This window comes from Ovis canadensis, chromosome 22, assembly GCF_042477335.2.
Source record: "Ovis canadensis isolate MfBH-ARS-UI-01 breed Bighorn chromosome 22, ARS-UI_OviCan_v2, whole genome shotgun sequence".
Lineage (NCBI taxonomy): Eukaryota > Metazoa > Chordata > Mammalia > Artiodactyla > Bovidae > Ovis > Ovis canadensis.
In genome coordinates this window covers 49,489,370-49,510,327 of record NC_091266.1, presented here as the reverse complement: position 1 = coordinate 49,510,327, position 20,958 = coordinate 49,489,370, and the positions used below count along the sequence as shown (strand labels likewise).

The 20,958-nt window shown below is 43.0% G+C and overlaps 1 protein-coding gene across 2 annotated transcripts in view; it reads right to left on the bottom strand.

The window, feature by feature from the left end:
- Positions 1-12,637: 12,637 nt before the first annotated feature.
- PLEKHS1 (pleckstrin homology domain containing S1) overlaps positions 12,638-20,958 on the bottom strand; it is a 28,430-nt gene continuing 20,109 nt past the window's right edge. For both annotated transcript variants that reach the window (XM_069566723.1, XM_069566724.1), the window contains exons 12-13: positions 20,156-20,291; positions 12,638-15,063 (exon numbers count right to left, since the gene is read on the bottom strand). In XM_069566723.1, the coding sequence (XP_069422824.1) occupies positions 14,890-15,063; positions 20,156-20,291 (310 nt within the window). In that variant the 3' untranslated portion in view covers positions 12,638-14,889. The remainder of the gene's footprint in view (positions 15,064-20,155; positions 20,292-20,958) is intronic.

The window sequence follows — 20,958 nt, the reverse complement described above, 5'->3', positions numbered from 1 at the left end:
AAATCCCATGGACAGAGGAGCCTGGTGGGCTACAGTCCTTGGGGCCACAAGAGTCAGACACGACTTAGTGACTAAACCACCGCTACCACCATTCCCACTTTCAGGTTGGGGTTGGTCATTGATTTGGGGATAAAGAAGGGATTTCCACTTTGACCTTGATTTATATTTTCAAATCTTCAGCCCATGTGTTGGCCATCATGTGTTCACTGTGATAATTTTCAACGCCTGGCTGTGGTGGCAATAGAAAGAAGAGTTATACTTCACCTAATCTTATATCTTCAGGATGTCTTGCACGTACTAGGTTTTCAATACACATCTACAGATTTGCATTGAACTATGCAATTTCAGTTTTAAGTGTAGCTTTCTATTTCTTTTGACAAATGTTAATCTAGGTAAAAATCGACATAAGGACCAAGCACGTAGACATACTGTTATTCAGTCCTGCTGCAATGATTAAGTTTGGTCTTATTTCCAACCTGAAATGAAAAGCAGTTCACATATGGGAACCCACTGCACAATTCCTCTCCACCTGCCAGTCATTCTTAAAGAAAGTATTGCTGCTGCTGCTAAGTCACTTCAGTCATGTCTGACTCTGTGCAACCCCATAGACGGCAGCCCACCAGGCTGCCCCGTCCCTGGGATTTTTCAGGCAAGAACACTGGAGTGGGTTGCCATTTCCCTCTCCAATGCACGAAAGTGAAAAGTGAAAGTGAAGTCGCTCAGTCATGTCCAACCCTCAGCGACCCCATGGACTGCAGCCTACCAGGCTCCTCCGTCCCTGGGATTTTCCAGGCAAGAGTACTGGAGTAGGGTGCCATTGCCTTAATTCTCCATGTGGTTTTCCAAAGAATTTATGTTACATTAAGATACTTTGGTTAAGTATTCCAATATGAGGCCCCCTCCAAGACCCGGTAGGTTGACAGGATATGGCTAAGCTTGCTCTATGCTACCCCCACCTAATCAAGACTCACTGTTAGGGGGGCGGCACAGCTGAATTTTCACATGAGACACCATGGGCAGTTGGGCACACAGGAGAGGGTACGGGAGTAGACTTCCCCACCACCTCACCACACCTTCTTCCTTTGTCCATTTATGTTCCTCAGAGTGACAACGGTGGTTATTATTAAAAGCCAGCTTTCAATATACACACACCTTCCCTGGAGAAGGGAATGGCAACCCACTCCACTATTCTTGCCTAGAGAATTCCGTGGACAGAGGAGCCCAGTGAGCTACTGTCCATGGGACTGCAAAGAGTCAGACATGACTGAGTGACTAACACTTCTTCACTTCAATGCAACTTCCCTTCCAAATGGTAATCTTTACATCTAGTGTCATGACATCCAGAGTTTTCCCTTCTGGAAAGACTTTATCCTTTGCTAGGTATTCATTTTAGTTTTTAATAATTGGTGTCCTGAGAAAGTCAATGCAATGTGTAACAGCAGCTTCAATTGATGGTCACTGAATCTTCAAGATTGCCACACATTCTGGGCACAAATTCCCACCAAGTGTTGGGGGCCCCAGCCTTGAAGGCTGGGAGATAGATTATGCCTTGAACATTTGTGGCTTGAAGTTGGCCGAGAGGTTGACTGAGTTTTTGCCACTGCAGATGAGTGAAAACAGATGTGGATGCTTGAAAGTGTGGTGGTCCTCTAGAGTAGTTCTTGCTGAACCCCAAAGGGCCAGTGGTCAAAGGGGGCTTAATTTGAAGCCCATCACTTCTTGACCCTTGAAGTCACACAGGCATAGTATTTGATTGTCGCATTGTGCAGTGCAGTGAGAAAGTGGCTTCTTATATGACATCACTTCTATATTAGAGGTCAAATGTTAAATTCTTGAATTGCTTAGAACACAAGGACTAAATATGTGATAGAACCAGAGCTTCTAGAGAGCCAAATTCTCTGATACACTAACGTGTAGGAAAAAACTGTATTAGTCAAAGGGCTCAAAGACAAGAACTGAGAGTTGAAAGCCTGGGAGAAAGAGAAAGGAAAAAATATCAACAGACACATGAAGAACACATCTAGAAATTATGACAATAACAACAACATTTGGCACTCTTGAATGAAATTAAAAGAAATTTGGACTACAAAGATCTCAAAGAACTATTTTCTCCTAAAGAACCCTTGGGAAATGTGTCTCTGTAAAGAGTTTCATCTGGTTACCATCTATCAGATGGAATTGAAGAAATAAATCTGCTTATTCATTGCCAACCTCTCCCTGTTGTTTTTCGACATGGGATAACAGACCAGTTATTAAGTAAAAAGTTACTAGATATTAATTTTGAAAAGAGGAAGAAAAGCTAATTTTCAAAAGGGAAGAAAAGTATGTAACAGAAACCACCTTGATTTTATAATGACATCAGAATATAACAAACAAAAACAAAACCTATTGACATGACAAAAATACAGTGGTGCAATGAATATCCAGAAAAGTCCAAATCAAATAAGTTGAGTTTGTTGGTCCATCAAAAGGTAGGAAAAATTACAGGAATTTAGGGAAGATATCTTTAGGGTGTCACATTTCTTAATATTTTGTGGGGAAAATTAATCCACATAAACTGATAATCTCAGTGACTACAGAAACCATATGATATTCCAGACTCTTCTGAATAACCTCTTTTTAACACATTGTCATCTTTCCTGGTTAGTCAAAAGCATGGAACCAGACTGCTGGTTCTACCACTTAGAAACTGTGTCACCCTGGGAAAATCACTTCACCTCTCTGATCCTTAGTTTTCCCATCAGTAAAATGGGGTTTCTCAAACAGCTAACCTCACAAGATTAGTGTGAGGATTAAATAAAGCAATGCTTACAAATTGCTTGGTGCACTTCTTGCTGTATGTTAATAATAAGCACACGATAAATGGAAGTTTTCTTTATCATAATGTGGAGTGCTCTTTTCCCTAACATGCTCATTTCAAATTCATTTTTCTTCCTTTGTTCAATCTGCTCCCTCCTTTGTCTTTCCAAATCTCATTCATCCTTTTAGTTCCAGTTTATCGCACTTCTGTTCCAAGCGGCCTTCTCAGAGAACATTAGCTTACGTGCATGTGATCTTCCTGTGAATTCCTGCATTACTCCTTGTGTGTATGGTAGATTTTAGCACTTTGATACATTCTTTCTTGTGTTACATAATACTTGTTTCATGATAGTCACATGTCCTCTAATGGATTTAGTATGACAGGCCTGAAAGGGTTACAAGGGTTTCTTACAATATTAGGCTGTCATTTGTCCAAAAAAGGTAGTATCATTCCCATTTTACAGATGCAGTAATTGAGGCCTAGGAGATGACATGAATGTTCCAGGCCCAAGGTCAAATGGCACTTAGGCGATAGATCAGTGGGACCCCAAAGCCTCATAAGGAAGTGCATGGTTTTTCGAGCCACACCACCTAGGTTTAAATCTGTGACCTTGAGACAATTACTAAACCTCTCTGAGCTTCATTTTTCCTCATCTGTAAAATGAGGTTGGTAGTACTTACCTTGGAAAGTTGTTGAGAAGTTGAAATGGAATAATGCACAGAAAATAGTGCTTAGTGTTATTGAATAGATGCTAAAAAAAAAAAAAAAGACCACTTTTCATTCCTTTTTGCATCTTAAAGAACATCTTCTACGACTTCTAAGCTCCAAGTTTTACTAAGCACCCACCACTGAGTAAATACTCTTATTGACTTAAGAGAAAAGTAGAGGAGTTTTGCTGATGACAAATGTTAGAACTCTATTATCTTAGCACTCTGAAGTATACAGATCTGAGAACTTATCTTCATTATCAAAACCAAGTGGAGACTTGGTGTGCAATGGGCATTGTAGCTGTACTTTGGGGAAGGCTCCATATTGTGAGATTGTAACCTCACATTTCACTTTAATTCGACATGCGTGTGTTATCCTGAACACTCTTACAGATCCTAATAATATAAAAGTGACAAAGATATGGCCTTGCTTGCAAAGAATCCACAGACTTGTATGGAATAACAGACATATTAACAACAACAACAAAAAGAATAGATCTACATGCTACAGAGGAAATGAATACAAATTGATGTGGAAACATGCATGGGGCAATTCATTCTACTTGAGAAAGCGAGGCAAAGGGATAAAGGATGACATTTGAGATGGACCATAGGGGTCAAGTTTGCTTTTAAATATGAGCATTTAAAAATGTTCACAGCGCTGTGACTAGCATTTAACTTTTTGCTTAACTCCTGCCTCGTAGAGAGTTAACCCGGCAATCCTGATATGGTTGTCATCTGTATTCTCAAATTCAGCAAGTTAGGAGAGAAAGATGGCAAGGAGGAAGGGAGGGTGGAAGATACTTTGAAGATAAGAATAATGTGCAGATGTCTTACAGCCAACATGTGAAGAGGAGCATCTTTTCTCAACTGAGGATGACACTAGTATCGAGCCTATTTATACAGCTCAATAAATAAATACTGCATTAACAATGTTCACAGCAGCGCCTAATAAACCCACAGCCCAGCTCAAGTTGGGCTTATGTAAGCTGAGAGGAATCCTGGCACAGCATTTGTGATCTCACCCACTTTGTTTGGAAGTGTGAGATATTAATTAAAGAAAAGCTGGATTATAGCATCCAGGCTGAGTTGAGCTGGCAGCATCTTGCTAGCCATCTGTAATTGGTTAAAGACCAATTTCTTCCTAAATCTCCCTCTTCTTGAACTACAGTCCTACTCTTCCTCCTTCTGGCTCATTGCTAGAGCTTCTGACCTCCTAGCTGGATCCTCTTGATTTGGGCTTTGAGAAGGCCTTTCTACTACAGTGTTAAATTTTGGGGGGCTTTGGGAAGACTTTTTTTACTACAGTGTTAATTTTTGTGTGTGTGTGTTTTGGTTTTTTTTGGTGGCAAGAAAGTGTGATTGCAAAGTAGTTTATGAGATAGTGGGATTGGATTTGCATAGAAGGCAGAAAACATTTGATCAAGGAGCACTTTCTTTGGAGCACAAGAAAATCCTGCCAGGATATATGACTCTGAACTAAAAATAACAATTATGTTTACTCAGCAATTCCTAGAAGAAGGCTTCAGAGGAGGGAATACAATTTCTGGCCACTTTACCCAGTGTCGATATCTACTTTGACAAGTTAATAATGTTATTTGTTCTGGATCTTATTTGTCTTGGTATGTTTACTGGTATATTTCCTCATTTGTTTTTGGCATCTGGCTGTGCACATCCTGCCCTTCCGGGCACTGAGCACATCCTTGTCCTCTCTCACCACCCTTCTGCTCTAAGATTTGTAGTCATTTATACCGTAGTCTAAACGAGACTTTAAATGGGATCCCATGTCCTAGAGGTACTTACATCTGAAGATTTGATGGTAATAAGAATTACCCCCATAAAAGAGTTAAAGATTATTGTTAATCAGGTGATCAACTGTTTCCTACAATGGGATATTCTTATCATCTTCACATGAAGTGTTTTAGGAAAGACTGTTTCGTCAGTCACAGGAAAGGCTGCTCCTGCCTTTTTGCTTCATCAACTGTAAGTGAACCCAAGGTTCAAGGTTGGGGAGATAACCTTGATATCCAGTTTCCCTACCCCAGGTTAGAGTCTATGAGGGAAATTTTTCTTTTATATTTTAAACATTGACATGTAATTTGCACACCATAAATTCACCTTTTTAAAGTGTACAGTTCAGTGGTTTTTAGGATATCCACAGAGTTGTACAACAGTCACCACTATCTACAACATTCTCACCTCAAACCCATTAGCAGTCACTCCCCATTATCCCCTCCTCCCATCTGTTGTCACCCATTAATCTACTTTCTGTCTATGGATTTGTACATTGTAGACAATTCATTTAAACAGAATCATATAATATGTGACTTTTTGTTCTTCACTTAGCATCATTTCAAGGATCATCTATGTTGTTGCAAATGTCAGTACTTCATTTCTTTTTATGGCTAGATAATATTCCATTCTGGAGAAGGGAATGGCTACCCACTCCAGTATTCTTGCCTGGACAGAGGAGCCTGGCGGGCTACAGTTCACAGGGTCGCAAAGAGTCAGACACAACTTTCACTTTCTATATAGTATGGGTATATCACATTTTATTTATTCATACATCAACTGATGGACATTTTCACTTTTTGACTATTAGGAATAATGCAGCTATGAACATTTGTGTACAAGTTTTTATGTGAACGTATATTTAATTCTATCTGCAAAAGTTTTATCCCTAAGCAATTTTTATACCCATATCCTTAATTAGGCTATCACATCCCTAAGAGAATGTATTTTATTTCTGTTGATGTCACCAGTGCTTGGTATCATTTTCTGAGCCCAAGATGTGCTTAAAATGTGCCTAAGGTGACAATTCAAAGGGCTTGGGTGGTGTGGCATCTGGTCCCATCACTTCACGGCAAATAGATGGGGAAACAGTAGAAACAATGTCAGACTTTATTTTTTAGGTCTCCAAAATCACTGCAGATGGTGATTGCAGCCATGAAATTAAAAGATGCTTACTCCTTGGAAGGATAGTTATGACCAACCTAGATAGCATATTCAAAAGCAGAGACATTACTTCGCCAACAAAGGTCCGTCTAGTCAAGGCTATGGTTTTTCCAGTGGTCATGTATGGATGTGAGAGTTGGACTGTGAAGAAAACTGAGTGCCACAGAATTGATGCTTTTGAACTGTGGTGTTGGAGAAGACTCTTGAGAGTCCTTTGGACTGCAAAGAGATCCAACCAGTCCATTCTGAAGGAGATCAGTCCTGGGTGTTCTTTGGAAGGAATGATGCTAAAGCTGAAACTCCAGTACTTTGGCCACCTCATGTGAAGAGTTGACTCATTGGAAAAGACTCTGATGCTGGGAGGGACTGGGGTCAGGAGGAGAAGCGGACAACAGAGGATGAAATGGCTGGATGGCATCACCGACTTGATGGACGTGAATTTGAGTGAACTCCAGGAGTTGGTGATGGACAGGGAGGCCTGGCGTGCTGCAGTTCATGGGGTCGCAAAGAGTCGGACACGACTGAGCGACTGAACTGAACTAGGTGGTGTAAGGGCCTAGAGAATTTCTTTGGTCCTGCCAGTCACGTTCTGATGTCAGTGCACTGGTGGTTTGGCCTGTTCTAGAAAATAAAGTAAATGTTATGCATTGTTCCATAGGTAAAATTTCACCTCTCAAAATAGATAAATAATATAAAAATGAATAAATAAGAATCACCCTTCCCAAACCAACCAAATAGGATTAATCCTTAAGTCTTTTACTCATTTAACACTGAATTTGTACTTTAACAAAGAATTCAGGGTTATTGGATTTGTCTTGCTGTTATCTATCCACGCGTTTCTATTTCCTCCACTTGATGAAAAAGGTTTACAGAGTCAAAGATGCTTCATTGCTCTTCTCCTGTCCACAGTTCCAGCCTCATACCTTTGTGCCACTGGAGATGTGCATTGCTTGTTATCTTGAATGTCCTGTGGAGACAGATGGCCATCTAAAAGGAGGGGTGTAAAACATGCTAACCAATCATAACAGGAGCCTCTGTAGAATCCCCCTGGTTCCTGGAACAGAAGGTGTGACTTTTATGGTTCTCCTGGGCAAGAGGCCCAGTCAATGAGTGGATATTATTGCAATCAGAGATGTATGAAAAATCTGAGTCATTCCACGCAGCTCTTGTTTGCACTTGAAAAGTACGCCTGTGCTCACTCCTGTCTGTGCCCCTGTTGCCTGCGGATTACTTGCCGAGCTCAAGTCCTCTCTTTCTCCAAGAAGCTTTCAGTGTGATGTAGAGTTAGACCTGTGGCCTCCAAAGTCAACTGGTCTGATATAAATTCTGGCTCTGTCATGGATAGGGGCTCACCTGGTGGCTCAGATGGTAAAGAATCTGCCTGCAATTCAGGAGACCTGGGTTCAATCCCTGGGTCAGGAAAATCCCCTGGAGAAGGGAATGGTTACCCACTCCAGTATGTTTACCTGGAAAATCCTATGGCTACAGTCTATGGGGCTGCAAAATGTTGGACACAACTGAGCAAGTATCACTATTGCTTTCTGTCACGTATCAGCCATCAGTTCAGTTCAGTTCAGTTGCTCAATCGTGTCCGACTCTTTGCAACCCCATGGAATGCAGCAGCCATAGCCTTGAGCAAATTATTTGGTGCTGATGTGCTTTGGTTTCCCATCCAAAACATGAGGGTAGTGACAGTCCTGGTTTTACAAAGCTGTTATTGGTTCACTAGTGTGCGTGAGCTCACTGAACATTAGTCATGATTGGCACTCCCTTCCACCACCACCTCTTCCTCTGTCACATGCAGTTTGGTATGTGATAATTGTCCTCTAACTTTTCTTATAATTTTACTTAGTCCCTCAGTCATTTTCCCAGAACACACTTGAGAGCCAAGAGGCAGGCAAATAACAATAGCTCCACTACCACCATCAAGATAACTGCACACCCCAAATTAATGTCACAGAACCCCTATACTAAAAATGAACGGGCTCCTTTGCTGCTCACCTGAAACTGCTACAACATTGCTAATCGGCTATACCCCAATACAGAATAAAAAGTTTGAAATTTGAAAATAATATAAAATAAAAATGAATGGGCTCTACTCATGAAACCTCTTATGCTGCTGCTGCTGCTGCTGCTAAGTTGCTTCAGTTGTGTTCGACTCTGTGCGACCCCATAGACGTCAGCCCACCAGGCTCCCCCATTGCTGGGATTCTCCAGGCAAGAACACTGGAGTGGGTTGCCATTTCCTTTCCCAATGCGTGAAAGTGAAAAGTGAAAGTGAAGTCGCTCAGTCGTGTCCAACCCTCAACGACCTCATGGACTGCAGCCTTCCAGGTTCCTCCGTCCATGGGATTTTCCAGGCAAGAGTACTGGAGTGGGGTGCCATTGCCTTCTCCGAAACCTCTTATACCCACAATCATAGCCTATTAACTCTTACTGTATATATAGTGAGAACATGAGGCACCATCTGCCTCCCCAGCCTACAGCATAAACAAAAGCAGTCCAAGATCATTTGGTATAAGTAAAAAAAAGCCTTCCATGTCCCAGTACTTATTAGAAAATACTCAAGAGTGTGGTAAAAATAAAGCCCATTACCATGACTCTGAGTAAGAGGAGTTTAAGATGGTGAGAGAACGTTATCAAATTTCAGAAAGATTGTGACGAACATAAGTTAAAATATAAACTATAGATGAGTGACTTTGCAAATGACATCAGGTAAACAGGAGATCACAGTTTGGTCATCTTCCTCTTTTATACCATGTCATAAACTCTTTTTTAAAGAATTTTAGATCTTGGGTATTGTTTGTGTCCTCATGAAAGCTCCCAAGATAACACTGAGTAGTCCATAGAAACCTGTTGAGAAAATAGCTTATATTAAAAATGTCTGCAGGTGGGCCTTTAAGTTAATTGGATCTGACCCCACACCAAAAAAAAAAGTTTATAAAAATCATTAAGAATATTTTATTTGAAAATATTATCAGAATAAAGAAAAGGTATAGACCTTGCTTCTTTCTTGCTGTAGAAAAGGTATATAACCCCATATTTAGTGATTCCTTCTGCCAACATATTTTTATAACATAATTTATTTATGTTAAATTTTTGTTTGGCTGGGTCAGGTCTCAGTTGTGGCGTGCAGGCACCAGAGTGTAAGGGCTCAGTAGCTGCAGCCTGTGACTTAGTTGCCCCAGAATGTGGGATCTTAGTTCCCTGACTAGGGATTGAACCTGCATCTTCTGCACTGGAAGCATAGTCTTAACCACTGGACCACCAGGGAAGTCCCTTTATATAAATGCATTAGCATTGGCTGTGCACAGTACACTGTATTTATGTGCTAGAATATGGTCCCGAGCAAGGCAAATATTCGTCGTTCCCCTCTAAGGGGTTTAACATACATTCTAGATCAGGGCTGTCCACTAGAACTTTCTGCAGTGATGGAAATACTCTGTATCTGTTTGTAGCCACTTGCCATGCAGGGCTACTGAATAATTCCAGTATAGCGAGTACAACTGAAAAACCAAATTTTTTATTTTGCTTTAGTTAGTTTAAAATTTTAAAGTCACACGTGGCTAGCAGCTACTGAATTGGGCAGCTTAGCTCCAAGTTCAGTACTGTGACTGCAAAGTTCACTTATACCCTTAGATTTCCAGAACCATCTAGCCAGAGTTGATATTGAGAATGGCTCCCAAGCTCTTTCCAGATCCTTGCTCATTAGACAAATACTTCATCAACAAGCACATGTTTTGCCTATCTGTAAATCCAGCTTCACCAGAGAACCCTGAGTTAATCCAGCTTCTGAATCTGAAAGCCCTCTCCCTTGGACCTGTTTATGATAGTTTAAATTCTCTTTATCATCCCAATGAAAGTATTTGACACAAGTTTTGAAGAGAAAGGGGAGGGGTGGAGCTATTGCAGTGCTGTAGCTTCTCAGCTGATTAAAGAATTATTATTGCTCCCTTCTTGTCGACTCCATCCCTGCCATCTACCTGCACGCGCGCGCACACACACACACACACACGTACACACACACGCACATCTATTGAAGAGCATAGCAGTTCACCCTCTACGTAATGATGAACACCTTTCTGGAATCCATGCTCACGTGTCAGCCGCTTTGTGTCGGAATGGATGCATTTGACCCTGCACTTGACCCTGCACGTTCATTGCATATCTTACCAGCTGCTGTTTAGATTTCACTCTGAATAGTTTGTGTCCTCAGCAGAAAGAACAAAGTGGAAAGAGACGGGCACCCTCTGGGGCTTGTTCTAGAGACATGAGGCAACCATTGGCAAAATGGAGTGGCCAAGAGGTGGCAGCTCCAAATGTCCTGCTGGAAAGTTGAACAAGAGCAGAAAAGATGTTGCCCTGGGAGCTGGAGGCACTGCATGGAGCTGGGGCACTCAGGTAAGTCTCTTTGCATGGCCAGGTCTGGTTTCTTCCCCAGCAAGACTGCACCAAATTTGGGCCTAGATTGTATGATGGCCAGGACTAACTTTATACACACACACACACACACACACACACACACACACACAAACATATATAGTTGCACCAGGTCTTAGTTTTGGCATCTGGGATCTAGTTCCCCAACCAGGGATCAAACCTGGGCCCCCTGCATTGGCAGTGCAGAGTCTTAGTCACTGGACCACCAGGAAAGTCTCCAAGGCTAGCTTATAATCCATTCTTGTTATCACCTCTCCTTCAGAAACACGCCCAGAACAGGGCTGTCCCTTGCAGGGACAGTTGGCTCCATCACTCTGCAGCCCTCTACTCCACCTTAACTCTGGTCATCCCCCTGGAATCAGGTGGCATGAACATCAAGGGCAGGTCAGGAAGGGGAAGGTCACAGAGGGCTCTGTGTACCCAGGATGGCTGTGGACGTGGCTGGGGACGTGCAGCGGGAGGAGGGTCTGTCCTCCCCTGTCTGCTTTCATGAATTATATTTCTCGGAGGCACTTGTCCTTTCAGCCTTGGCCTCAGACCTGCCCCCACCCATCCTCAGGCTGTCGTACAGTGCCCTTTGTTGAGTCACAGAAGACTCCAAAAGGTGGGCGCTGGGACAAAACCCTCAATCAGGAGGCTTTTGGGCCAGTTCAGTCACCAGCTTTCCTTGGAACCACTACCACTGTTAGGAGGAAGAAGAGCCATGTTTGGACCTAGATTAAGTCCTGGGAAAGAGTAGCTGGCTTCCCGCACTGGAAAGGAATGAGACTGGATGAGGAGCAGCCTGCAGCCCCATACCACATTCCTCTCCATCCTAAAGCTTCCGCACCTCCCCCGCCTCCCAGTGGCATACAGGGACTCAGAGTCAGGACAGGCTGCTTCTTCCAGGCCTTGGTTGACACTCCCCAGTGGCAGAGAGCCAAGAGTGGAAACCAGGCTTCTCTGCTCAGGAACAGGTTCTTTTCTGGAGGGGAAAAAAAGGATGGGGGATTATCATCAGCCTCTTCCAGAGCTATCGAAAATGAGGGTCATTTTCCCTTTAATGCCGTCCTTGTGCAGGTTCCGTGTTCTGCAGCCTCTCAGAAGATACACGGGCCTCTCCCCGTGACCCAGGGCAGTGATGCTCCCTCAAAGTGCTCCCCCTGGTCCAACAGCCATCCGGTCAGCCGAGAATGGCAGATTCCAGGACCCCACACCAGAACTAGTGCATCAGAATCTTTGGGTTGGGGGACACCTTGAAATCTGCCCTGAGACTTCCTTTGGGGGAACAAAGCCATTCATGTGGGAGAAAGCCCCTAGAGCAGAATCTTCATGACAAGTACCCCAGCTGGTTCAGCTTCAGGTGGAATGTTTTGGGAGGAAGAGAGGGCTGGGAGCAGGCTCACCTCCCTCATGGTACAGGGAAGAGCGTGGACTGGGAGCCAGGAGTCCTGTGTCCTCCCAGCACTTTTGGGAGTCATATAGACACTTCAGTGTCTAAGTCTTCAGGTGCTTCTTCCCCCCAGTGTGGGGAGGCTGAAGGGCCTGTGAGCTAAGGCTTGTCCATCCATCTCATCATAGTTTAAATGTCTGGGCAAAACAGAAGGAGGACTTCTGGGCTTCAAAACAGTGTATTGACCCCTACTGTTGATTCCCAGACAGTTTTATCTTGATGGTTTTTTAATTCCTTCAATAAGATGGCTTGATTTCTACTTATGAAGGTTTAATACATAAATATATTAAAATACATGTATTATTTATTTACTACACCTGTATTTATTTTTCATTATAAACATGACATATGCTCATAGTAAACAAAAGAGAGAGCAATTCAAACATTACAGAAATGCCTCCCCGCAAAGGCCAACTGTGATCATACTTCTCAGAGATGATTCTTATTGACAATTAGATGTATGTTCTAAGAAGACCAAAAACAAAAAAAGATTGTCTGAGCAGCAGTGGCAGAGCTGATCTTTGCTAAGTGCTCACTCCCTGTCAGGCAATGCGTCAGGTGCGGTATGCAGACCATCCATTTCAACCTTACAACAACCCCCACGGGGTGAGAATTTCTTTCCCTAATTAGGGTTGGGGAAATTTCATACATACCAACCCCAGTCATTTTTGTAAAAGTGTGATGATGCTCCACTTACTGTACGGCAAGCTGCTCCTTTCATTCTTAAGGCATTGTGTACATCTTACCTAATCGTAAATATGAAACTTGAAACATCCACAGAACGTTCACTTACATGAAGTCATTATAATTAAGCAATTCCCAAAGGATTTCTGTGGTGTTGTAACAAACAATGCTACTGTGAACAACTTTTTAACAGATATCTTTGTGTATTTGTGTGAATATTTCTGTAGGATAAATTTCTAGAAGCGGAAACAGTAGGTTGATATACACATATCAAATCATTATAGAGTACACCGTAAACTAAGGCAATGTTATACGTCCACTACATCTCAGTAAAACTGGGTAAAATGCAGACCCTTAATTCCAATAGATCTTTACAAAAATACAGAAAGAAACAGATCCAACAGGGCATATGAATAAACATTTTAATACTTTTCTGTACAATCTAGATGACAGAAAATAAACTGTATCTGAGTGTCTCATCTATGTGCTGGAAGTGTTAGTCGCTCAGTTGTGTCCGACTCTTTGTGACCTCATGGACAGCAGCCCACCAGGCTCCTCTTCCATGGGATTCTCCAGGCAAGAATACTGGAATGGGTTGCTATTCCCTTCTCCAGGGGATCCTCCCAACCCAGGAATCAAACCTGGGTCTCCCAAATTGCAGCCAGATTCTTTACTGTCTGAGCCACCAGTGCTGTCTATCTATGTGTAGAAAGAAGGTCTTTTCAAATCTAAATCCCAATCCAAAGAGAGGATCAGGACATTTGCCATATCTGATTTGGATTGTTGGTTCTGCCACTAAATAGCTATGAAACCAGGAGCCACAAAAAAATACATCAGTAAACGGTCAGAGGCCTTATTTCTTCCTGTGTAAAACGGCAACCCAGTAAGATCTATTTTCCAAAGCCCTCTTTTGCTCTACCATTCCTTGATTTGATTCATCCTTTTTAGTCCTCTGAATTTGTTTTCTTATTTATGAGAAAAAGTACTTCCCACCTTTCAGGATCAGTGGGTTTAATGCATCAATTACTTGCATGCGTGCTAAGTTGCTTCAGTCACATCTGACTCTTTGAGACCCTATACACTGTACCCCACTAGGCTCCTTTGTCCATGGGATTCTCCATGCAGGAATACTGGAGTGGGTTGCCAGGCCCTCCTCTAGGGAATCTTCCTGACCCAGAGACTGAACTCGAGTCTCCTATGTCTCCTGCATTGGCAGGTGGGTTCTTGACCACTAGCACCACCTAGGAAGCCCATCAATTAGTTTAGACCCTTCAAACTTTCAAGTGCTAAGCAGTTCTCTTAGTACTTGTAGAACAAGCAAACTTTGCTGGATAGAACCTTCAAACTGCTTTGACTTCTAAAATTCTTCCTGAGTCTTTAAGAAAACAAGACAATCATGGAATCCAAGAGGCCACTGATGTCTCAACATTCTGGACATGATGAGTAACAGGAGGTGTTTGGGAAGGCCGATATGGTATCACATCTCCCTGGGGAATCTTGGCTTCCCGGAATGAGTATTTCCAACTGTCCATTCCCTAACAAAGAAGAGATTGTGTGGATCATGACCTCACAGAACACACAGCGCATTTTAGATGAGAAACTTACCCAATCTCTGTCTGTGGTGTTTGGGACAAAGTCTGAGATAATAAGGTCTTACATGTTCACTGGGTTTCATAGACATTATTCCATTTGGCCCTCTCAGCATCCCTGATGCTAAAGCCAGAGAGGGGAGGGTCATTTCCATTGTTAAGATGCAGATGGAGAAATTCAGAGAGGTGTGCTGGCTGCCTGGTGTCACACAGTGGTGAGGGCCAGAGTCCAGCACAGAGTCCAAAGCCCGTCCTGGCTTGGTGGAGGTGGGCCCCAGCATGCTACTCTCCAGATCTTTTCTGCTGACCCTTTTTAATGGCTGGAGTCCTTTTCAGTGTTCCCTCCAGTACAGATGTAACCAGTTGAGGAGGTTTAAGGTCTTGTAAGGAGCACGTACAGGCTATTGTGTGAAATTTCTCTGAATTTGGGATACGACCGATGGTGAGTTTTACTTTCTAAAACACAAGAGAGAGGAACATTAAATGGTTAAAGATTATCCTTAGGACTGTTGATTCTCAATTTCAGTCTCTCCTCATTCACACCCTGTGAAGCTGGTTTTGAAGAAAATCTGGGCAGGAAAAAGCCAGGGGGAAGGTGGGTTTTTATTCTCTGGCCTCCACTGGCCTGAGACTTCAGGGCAGATTCCAGAGTACATTGGGGTTTCCTGGGTGGTGCTAGTGGCAAAGAATCTGCCTGCCAATGCGGGAGATGCAAGAGATGCGGGTTCGATCCCTGGGTTGGGAAGATGCCCTGGAGAAGGAAAATGGCAACCCATTATAGTATTAGTGCCTGAAAAATTCCATCCACAAGAGGAGCCTGGGGGCTACAGTCCATGGGGTCGCAAAGGGTCAGACATGACTGAGCAACTGAAGACACACACACAATCAGAATACATTAATCCTGCCCAGAAAGGCCCGTTTGTACCAAGAATTAAAAAGCCTCTTGAAACCAGAGCACTGGACAGGACCAGACTCTGACAAAATTGAGAGGAAACTGAATCTCTCTGTGTTTTCCCTGCAATCTAGCATCTCCTCCCCTTTTACACCCACATATTCTCTCCCCTCCCTGACCCCAGCCCCTGATCACCCCAAATTCCTATTTCCATCAGCTTCATGTCTCAAGGATGGAATACGCATCTGCTTGGTTGAACTATTCTAAGACATTATCAGTCTTTGATCACCCTCTCTAGGCTTCCCTTATGGCCCAGAGGGTAAAGAATCTGCCTGCTAGTAGAGGAGACCCAGATTTGATCCTTGTTGGGAAAGATCCCCTGGAGAAGGGAATGGCTAGCCACTCCAGTATTTTTGCCTGGAGAATTCCATGGACAGAGGAGCCTGGTGGGCTACAGTCCATGGGGTTCCAAAGAGTTAGACACTACTGAGAGACTAACACACACACACACGCGCGCACACACACACACACACACTTTTGGTTCCACATTTCCCCTCTTCCAACATTATTTTCCTTCCAGGGACCAGCTATTTGAATTTTAAAAAGGACCGGGTATTCATTTTTAGCATAAAGGAATGGTGGGGTGAGTAAGTTGGGGAATTTTTTGACCTTCCAATAATCATGTCAGTGAACACCCTGTATTTCTCCATAGCACACAGGAGAAAGTGAGGAGGCAGAACAGGCCCAAAACAAACATTGTCTGCCACTCTTCTGCAAGTGAGTGCATAGTGTAGAAGGCAGTCTTGATAAACTGCAGTCAACGATGCCCAGGTGGAGTTCCTGGATATGCTCCCAGGCAAAAACCCTTTTCTTGGCTTCGGAGCTGATGCCTGGGTCTCTGGATCAGAGTGTTGTTTGGTAACTTTCAGAAGATTATATTAAACATGTGGCCTCAGTGTGGGTTTTTGGCAGAGGAAATATATCACAGTTACTAGATTGTTGGGCTGGACTCCTGAAAGCTCCCTCTTTTTCCACCACACAAACTCCTATCCTAGGCTTCAAAACCCAAGCCAAGCATCCCTTTCTCTGAGACACCTTTCTGGCCTCCCTCAAATAGATTAACTTCATTTTTCCTCTGTGATCCCATGGCCCTCTGCTCATATCTCAAGGCACACACTGTACCTGTAACTAGCACATACTTGTTTTATCCACTAATCTGCAAACTCTTTAAACTCAAACATCATTTCTGTAGCGCTAGGACCTAGCAGAGAATCCAGCATACAATAGATGTTCAATAAATGGTGAGTGAGCAAATGAATGAAGGAATGAATGAGTCCTTGCTCTAACTATTTATGTATCATAAACAACTTACTCATTCTTACTAAGTTTCCCTATTTAGACAGTAGGGGCAGTACAATTTGTCTAACCAACAATGTTATTGTGTGATACAGATGAGATAAGACATATATAATCATAAACTCTCAGAGCTGGAAGAAATTTGAGAGATCTTCCAATAGAGCAGGTTTTAGAAATTTTAAGCCAAGCCACTATTTCTTCAAGGTAAGGTAACAGGAAATTCAAACATGAAAAAAAATATAATAAATATGTGTCAGGAGCCGCGTTAGGCATAACTGGCAAAATGGAGGCATGGCCTCCAACCCCCTCTCCTTGTCCCACAGGCACGGACCTGGGATGAAGGAGTTAGGCCTTATGATTCTGACTTGTTCTTTCCTTTCTTTGGTTGAGTTGGCTGGAAAGAATGTTAAGGTGCTTATTGTTCTTGAGGGGAGTATGAGAAGGCACAAAGCCTTTTGCAGTTGTGCCCAGAAAATAATCTATAAAGTAACCATTGACATTTGTTCAAAGATTTTTACAAAGAATGTTCCAGGATGAGCAGGCAGGCCACAGCTTGAGGCCATGCGAAGGATTGTTATCTGAGACCTGTTTGTGAGGGGAATGTTTATGGCAAAAGAAGTTTGCTGAGCTTAGGGTTTAGGAATAATTAAGAATAGCTAGAAGCCTTTTTAGGAGATAGTGATCTTAAGATGCTAGGGGCAAACAGGATTTAGAGAGATAAGAAATAAACTGAGGAATGTAGCATTTGGAAAACTCAGCAGTGGCCACAGGACTGGAAAAGGTCAGTTTTCATTCCAATCCCAAAGAAAGGCAATGCCAAAGAATGCTCAAACTACCGCATAATTGCACTCATCTCACATGCTAGTAAAGTAATGCTCAAAATTCTCCAAGCCAGGCTTCAGCAATACATGAACCATGAACTCCCTGATGTTCAAGCTGGTTTTAGAAAAGGCAGAGGAACCAGAGATCAAATTGCCAATATCCACTGGATCATGGAAAAAGCAAGAGAGTTCCAGAAAAACATCTATTTCTGCTTTATTGACTATGCCAAAGCCTTTGACTGTGTGGATCGCAATAAACTGGAAAATTCTGAAAGAGATGGGAATACCAGACCACCTGACCTGCCTCTTGAGAAACCTGTACGCAGGTCAGGAAGCAACAGTTAGAACTGGACATGGAACAACAGACTGGTTTCTAATAGGAAAGGAGTACGTCAAGGCTGTATATTGTCACCCTGCTTATTTAACTTATATGCAGAGTACATCATGTAAAATGTTGGACTGGAAGAAACACAAGCTGGAATCAAGATTGCCAGGAGAAATATCAATCACCTCAGATATGCAGATGATACCACCCTTATGGCAGAAAGTGAAGAGGAACTAAAAAGCCTCTTGATGAAAGTGAAAGAGGAAAGCAAAAAAGTTGGCTTAAAGGTCAACATTCAGAAAACGAAGATCATGGCATCTGGTCCCACCACTTCATGGGAAATAGATGGGGAAACAGTGGAAACAGTGTCAGACTTTATTTTGGGGGGCTCCAAAATCACTGCAGATGGTGACTTCAGCCATGAAATTAAAAGACGCTTACTCCTTAGAAGAAAAGTTATGATCAACCTAGATAGCATATTCAAAAGCAGAGACATTACTTTGCCGACTAAGGTCCGTCTAGTCAAGGCTATGGTTTTTCCAGTGGTCATGTATGGATGTCAGAGTTGGACTGTGAAGAAGGCTGAGTGCTGAAGAATTGATGCTTTTGAACTGTGGTGTTGGAGAAGACTCTTGAGAGTCCCTTGGACTGCAAGGAGATCCAACCAATCCATTCTGAAGGAGATCAGCCCTGGGATTTCTTTGGAAGGAATGATGCTAAAGCTGAAACTCCAGTACTTTGGCCACCTCATGTGAAGAGTTGACTCATTGGAAAAGACTCTGATGCTGGGAAGGATTGGGGGCAGGAGGAGAAGGGGACGACAGAGGATGAGATGGCTGGATGGCATCATGGACTTGATGGACGTGAGTCTGAGTGAAATCCAGGAGTTGGTAATGGACAGGGAGGCCTGGCGTGCTGCGACTCATGGGGTCACAAAGAGTCAGACACAACCGAGCGACTGAACTGAACTGAACTGAATGTAGCATGAGTTACAATGTAATCACAAGTTAAGTATAGGACACATAAGAGGAAGTAGATAATAGATAGTAAAGCCAATCGCTGAAGCAGGAACTCTGTTTGTAGGGCAACAATGATTTCTGGAGACAATAAATCTGGGTGGGGGAAACTAAAAATGTCAAACCTCTGATCTAATGCTTTTGTCAAAATGTAAAAGAAAACCTGAAACTTGAAATAAACATGTAGTCCCGTACTTTGAGTCAGAGGCTGCATCATCCCCCACCGACACCGCTCACCCCTTCAGGCTGATTTCCTGGCTGCTGGAGCTGGACTCTGGCAAATACACCCTGCTCTCTCTAGTTGAGGCCCTGAACACTGTCCCTCTCCTCTCCTCTCCTCCTGTCTTTTTCTCAGGGGTTCAAGAAGTACAGTTTGAAAATCAACCCTCTCTCACTTTAGAGAGAAGAAACTCAAATTCACTTGTCAGAGAAGGAAGTGACTTTCTCAAGGTCATGTGGCTCATCAGAAATAAAATAAGACCAGGAAAGGGATAACAATACTGGGAATTGCAAACAGGCAGAAACATGATGAGCCTTTTAAGAACATATGCACATGTGACCCTATGGACTGTAGTCTGCCAGGCTCTTCTGTCCCATGGCATTTTCCAGACAAGAACACTGGAGAGGGTTGTCATTTCCTACTCCAGGGGATCATCCCGATCCAGGGATTGAACCTGTGTTTCCTGCATCTCCTGCATTGGCTGGTGGGTTCTTTACCACTACTGCCACCTGGGAAGCTCAATTAGTATTATCATTATCCCTAATTTCACAGAAGAGAAAATTGAAGCACCGTTTGGTTGAAGGAGGCAGGATGTAAAGCCTGTCTGATTTCCCTGCAAGCTCTTTTTTGCCAGGTCATGCTGAGTCTGAGGTCTTGAACCCAGCTGTTTCAGTCTCCTAGCCCAGGGCTCCCTCCAAATACTACTTTATACGAAGAATTTTAAAAGGGTCCTAAAATAACATTCTTGTTATTTAGATGTGTAGTATGAAGTGTTATTTACACTTCTGATTCTCTTATTTAAATTCAGCGGCTGAGGACTGAAACATCTCATTTGTCTTCAGAGTATTGTTCAGATGTCAACCAAGGCCTTGATCTTGTTCTTTTTTGCCCTGCCCGGAGCCAATCAGCAACACTCACCTCCCTCCGGATGGACCGGCTGAGAAACAAGGAGACCTCCTCCAGGCTCTGGGGCTTCAGGTCATTCACAGCCAAAAGGTGATCTCCATGGAAAAATAAGCATCCCAGACGTGGAGGGGCATCCCACTGAGCCACACTGCAATGAGGGTACAGCATCCAACACAAGTGTGAGATGGTGCCCGCTGGGAATGCCAGACACAGATGGGGACACAGATTGGGCTCTTCACTCTAGTCTATTCTACCACTGTTACTAATTTCTTTAGCTGTGTTTCACCATATCTGAAACAATCAAACTCCTTTTTCTATTTGGAATATTTATTCCTCTATCATTACTCTACCAGCCTGAACCTTCTTCCAAAGTCCTACTCCAAAATATGCTGCTTCTACAAAGCCCTCGTCACACTTCCTTTAGCTTAATTAATCTCTCCTGCCTCTGGGTTTCTATTGTATTGTGTGAGCCCCTCACTTATTGTATATTTAAATAAAATGCGATTTTATATTTACTTGTTTATGTAGCTGTCTTTTCCACCAGGCTTTGAGACCCTAGGCATGTGGTACCACCGTTAAAATATTTTTATAATCCTATAAACAGAGGATGCTAAGTATTTATTGAAAGTGGGCGCATAATGATTACACAGTGAATGGCCAATGAACACGTAAATGAATTAACAGACGAGCAAGCTCAGACACAGAGAAGTCTATACTGCTAAGTCACTTCAGTCGTGTCTGACTCTGTGCAACCCCATAGACGGCAGCCCACCAGGCTCCCCTGTCCCTGGGATTCTCCAGGCAAGAACACTGGA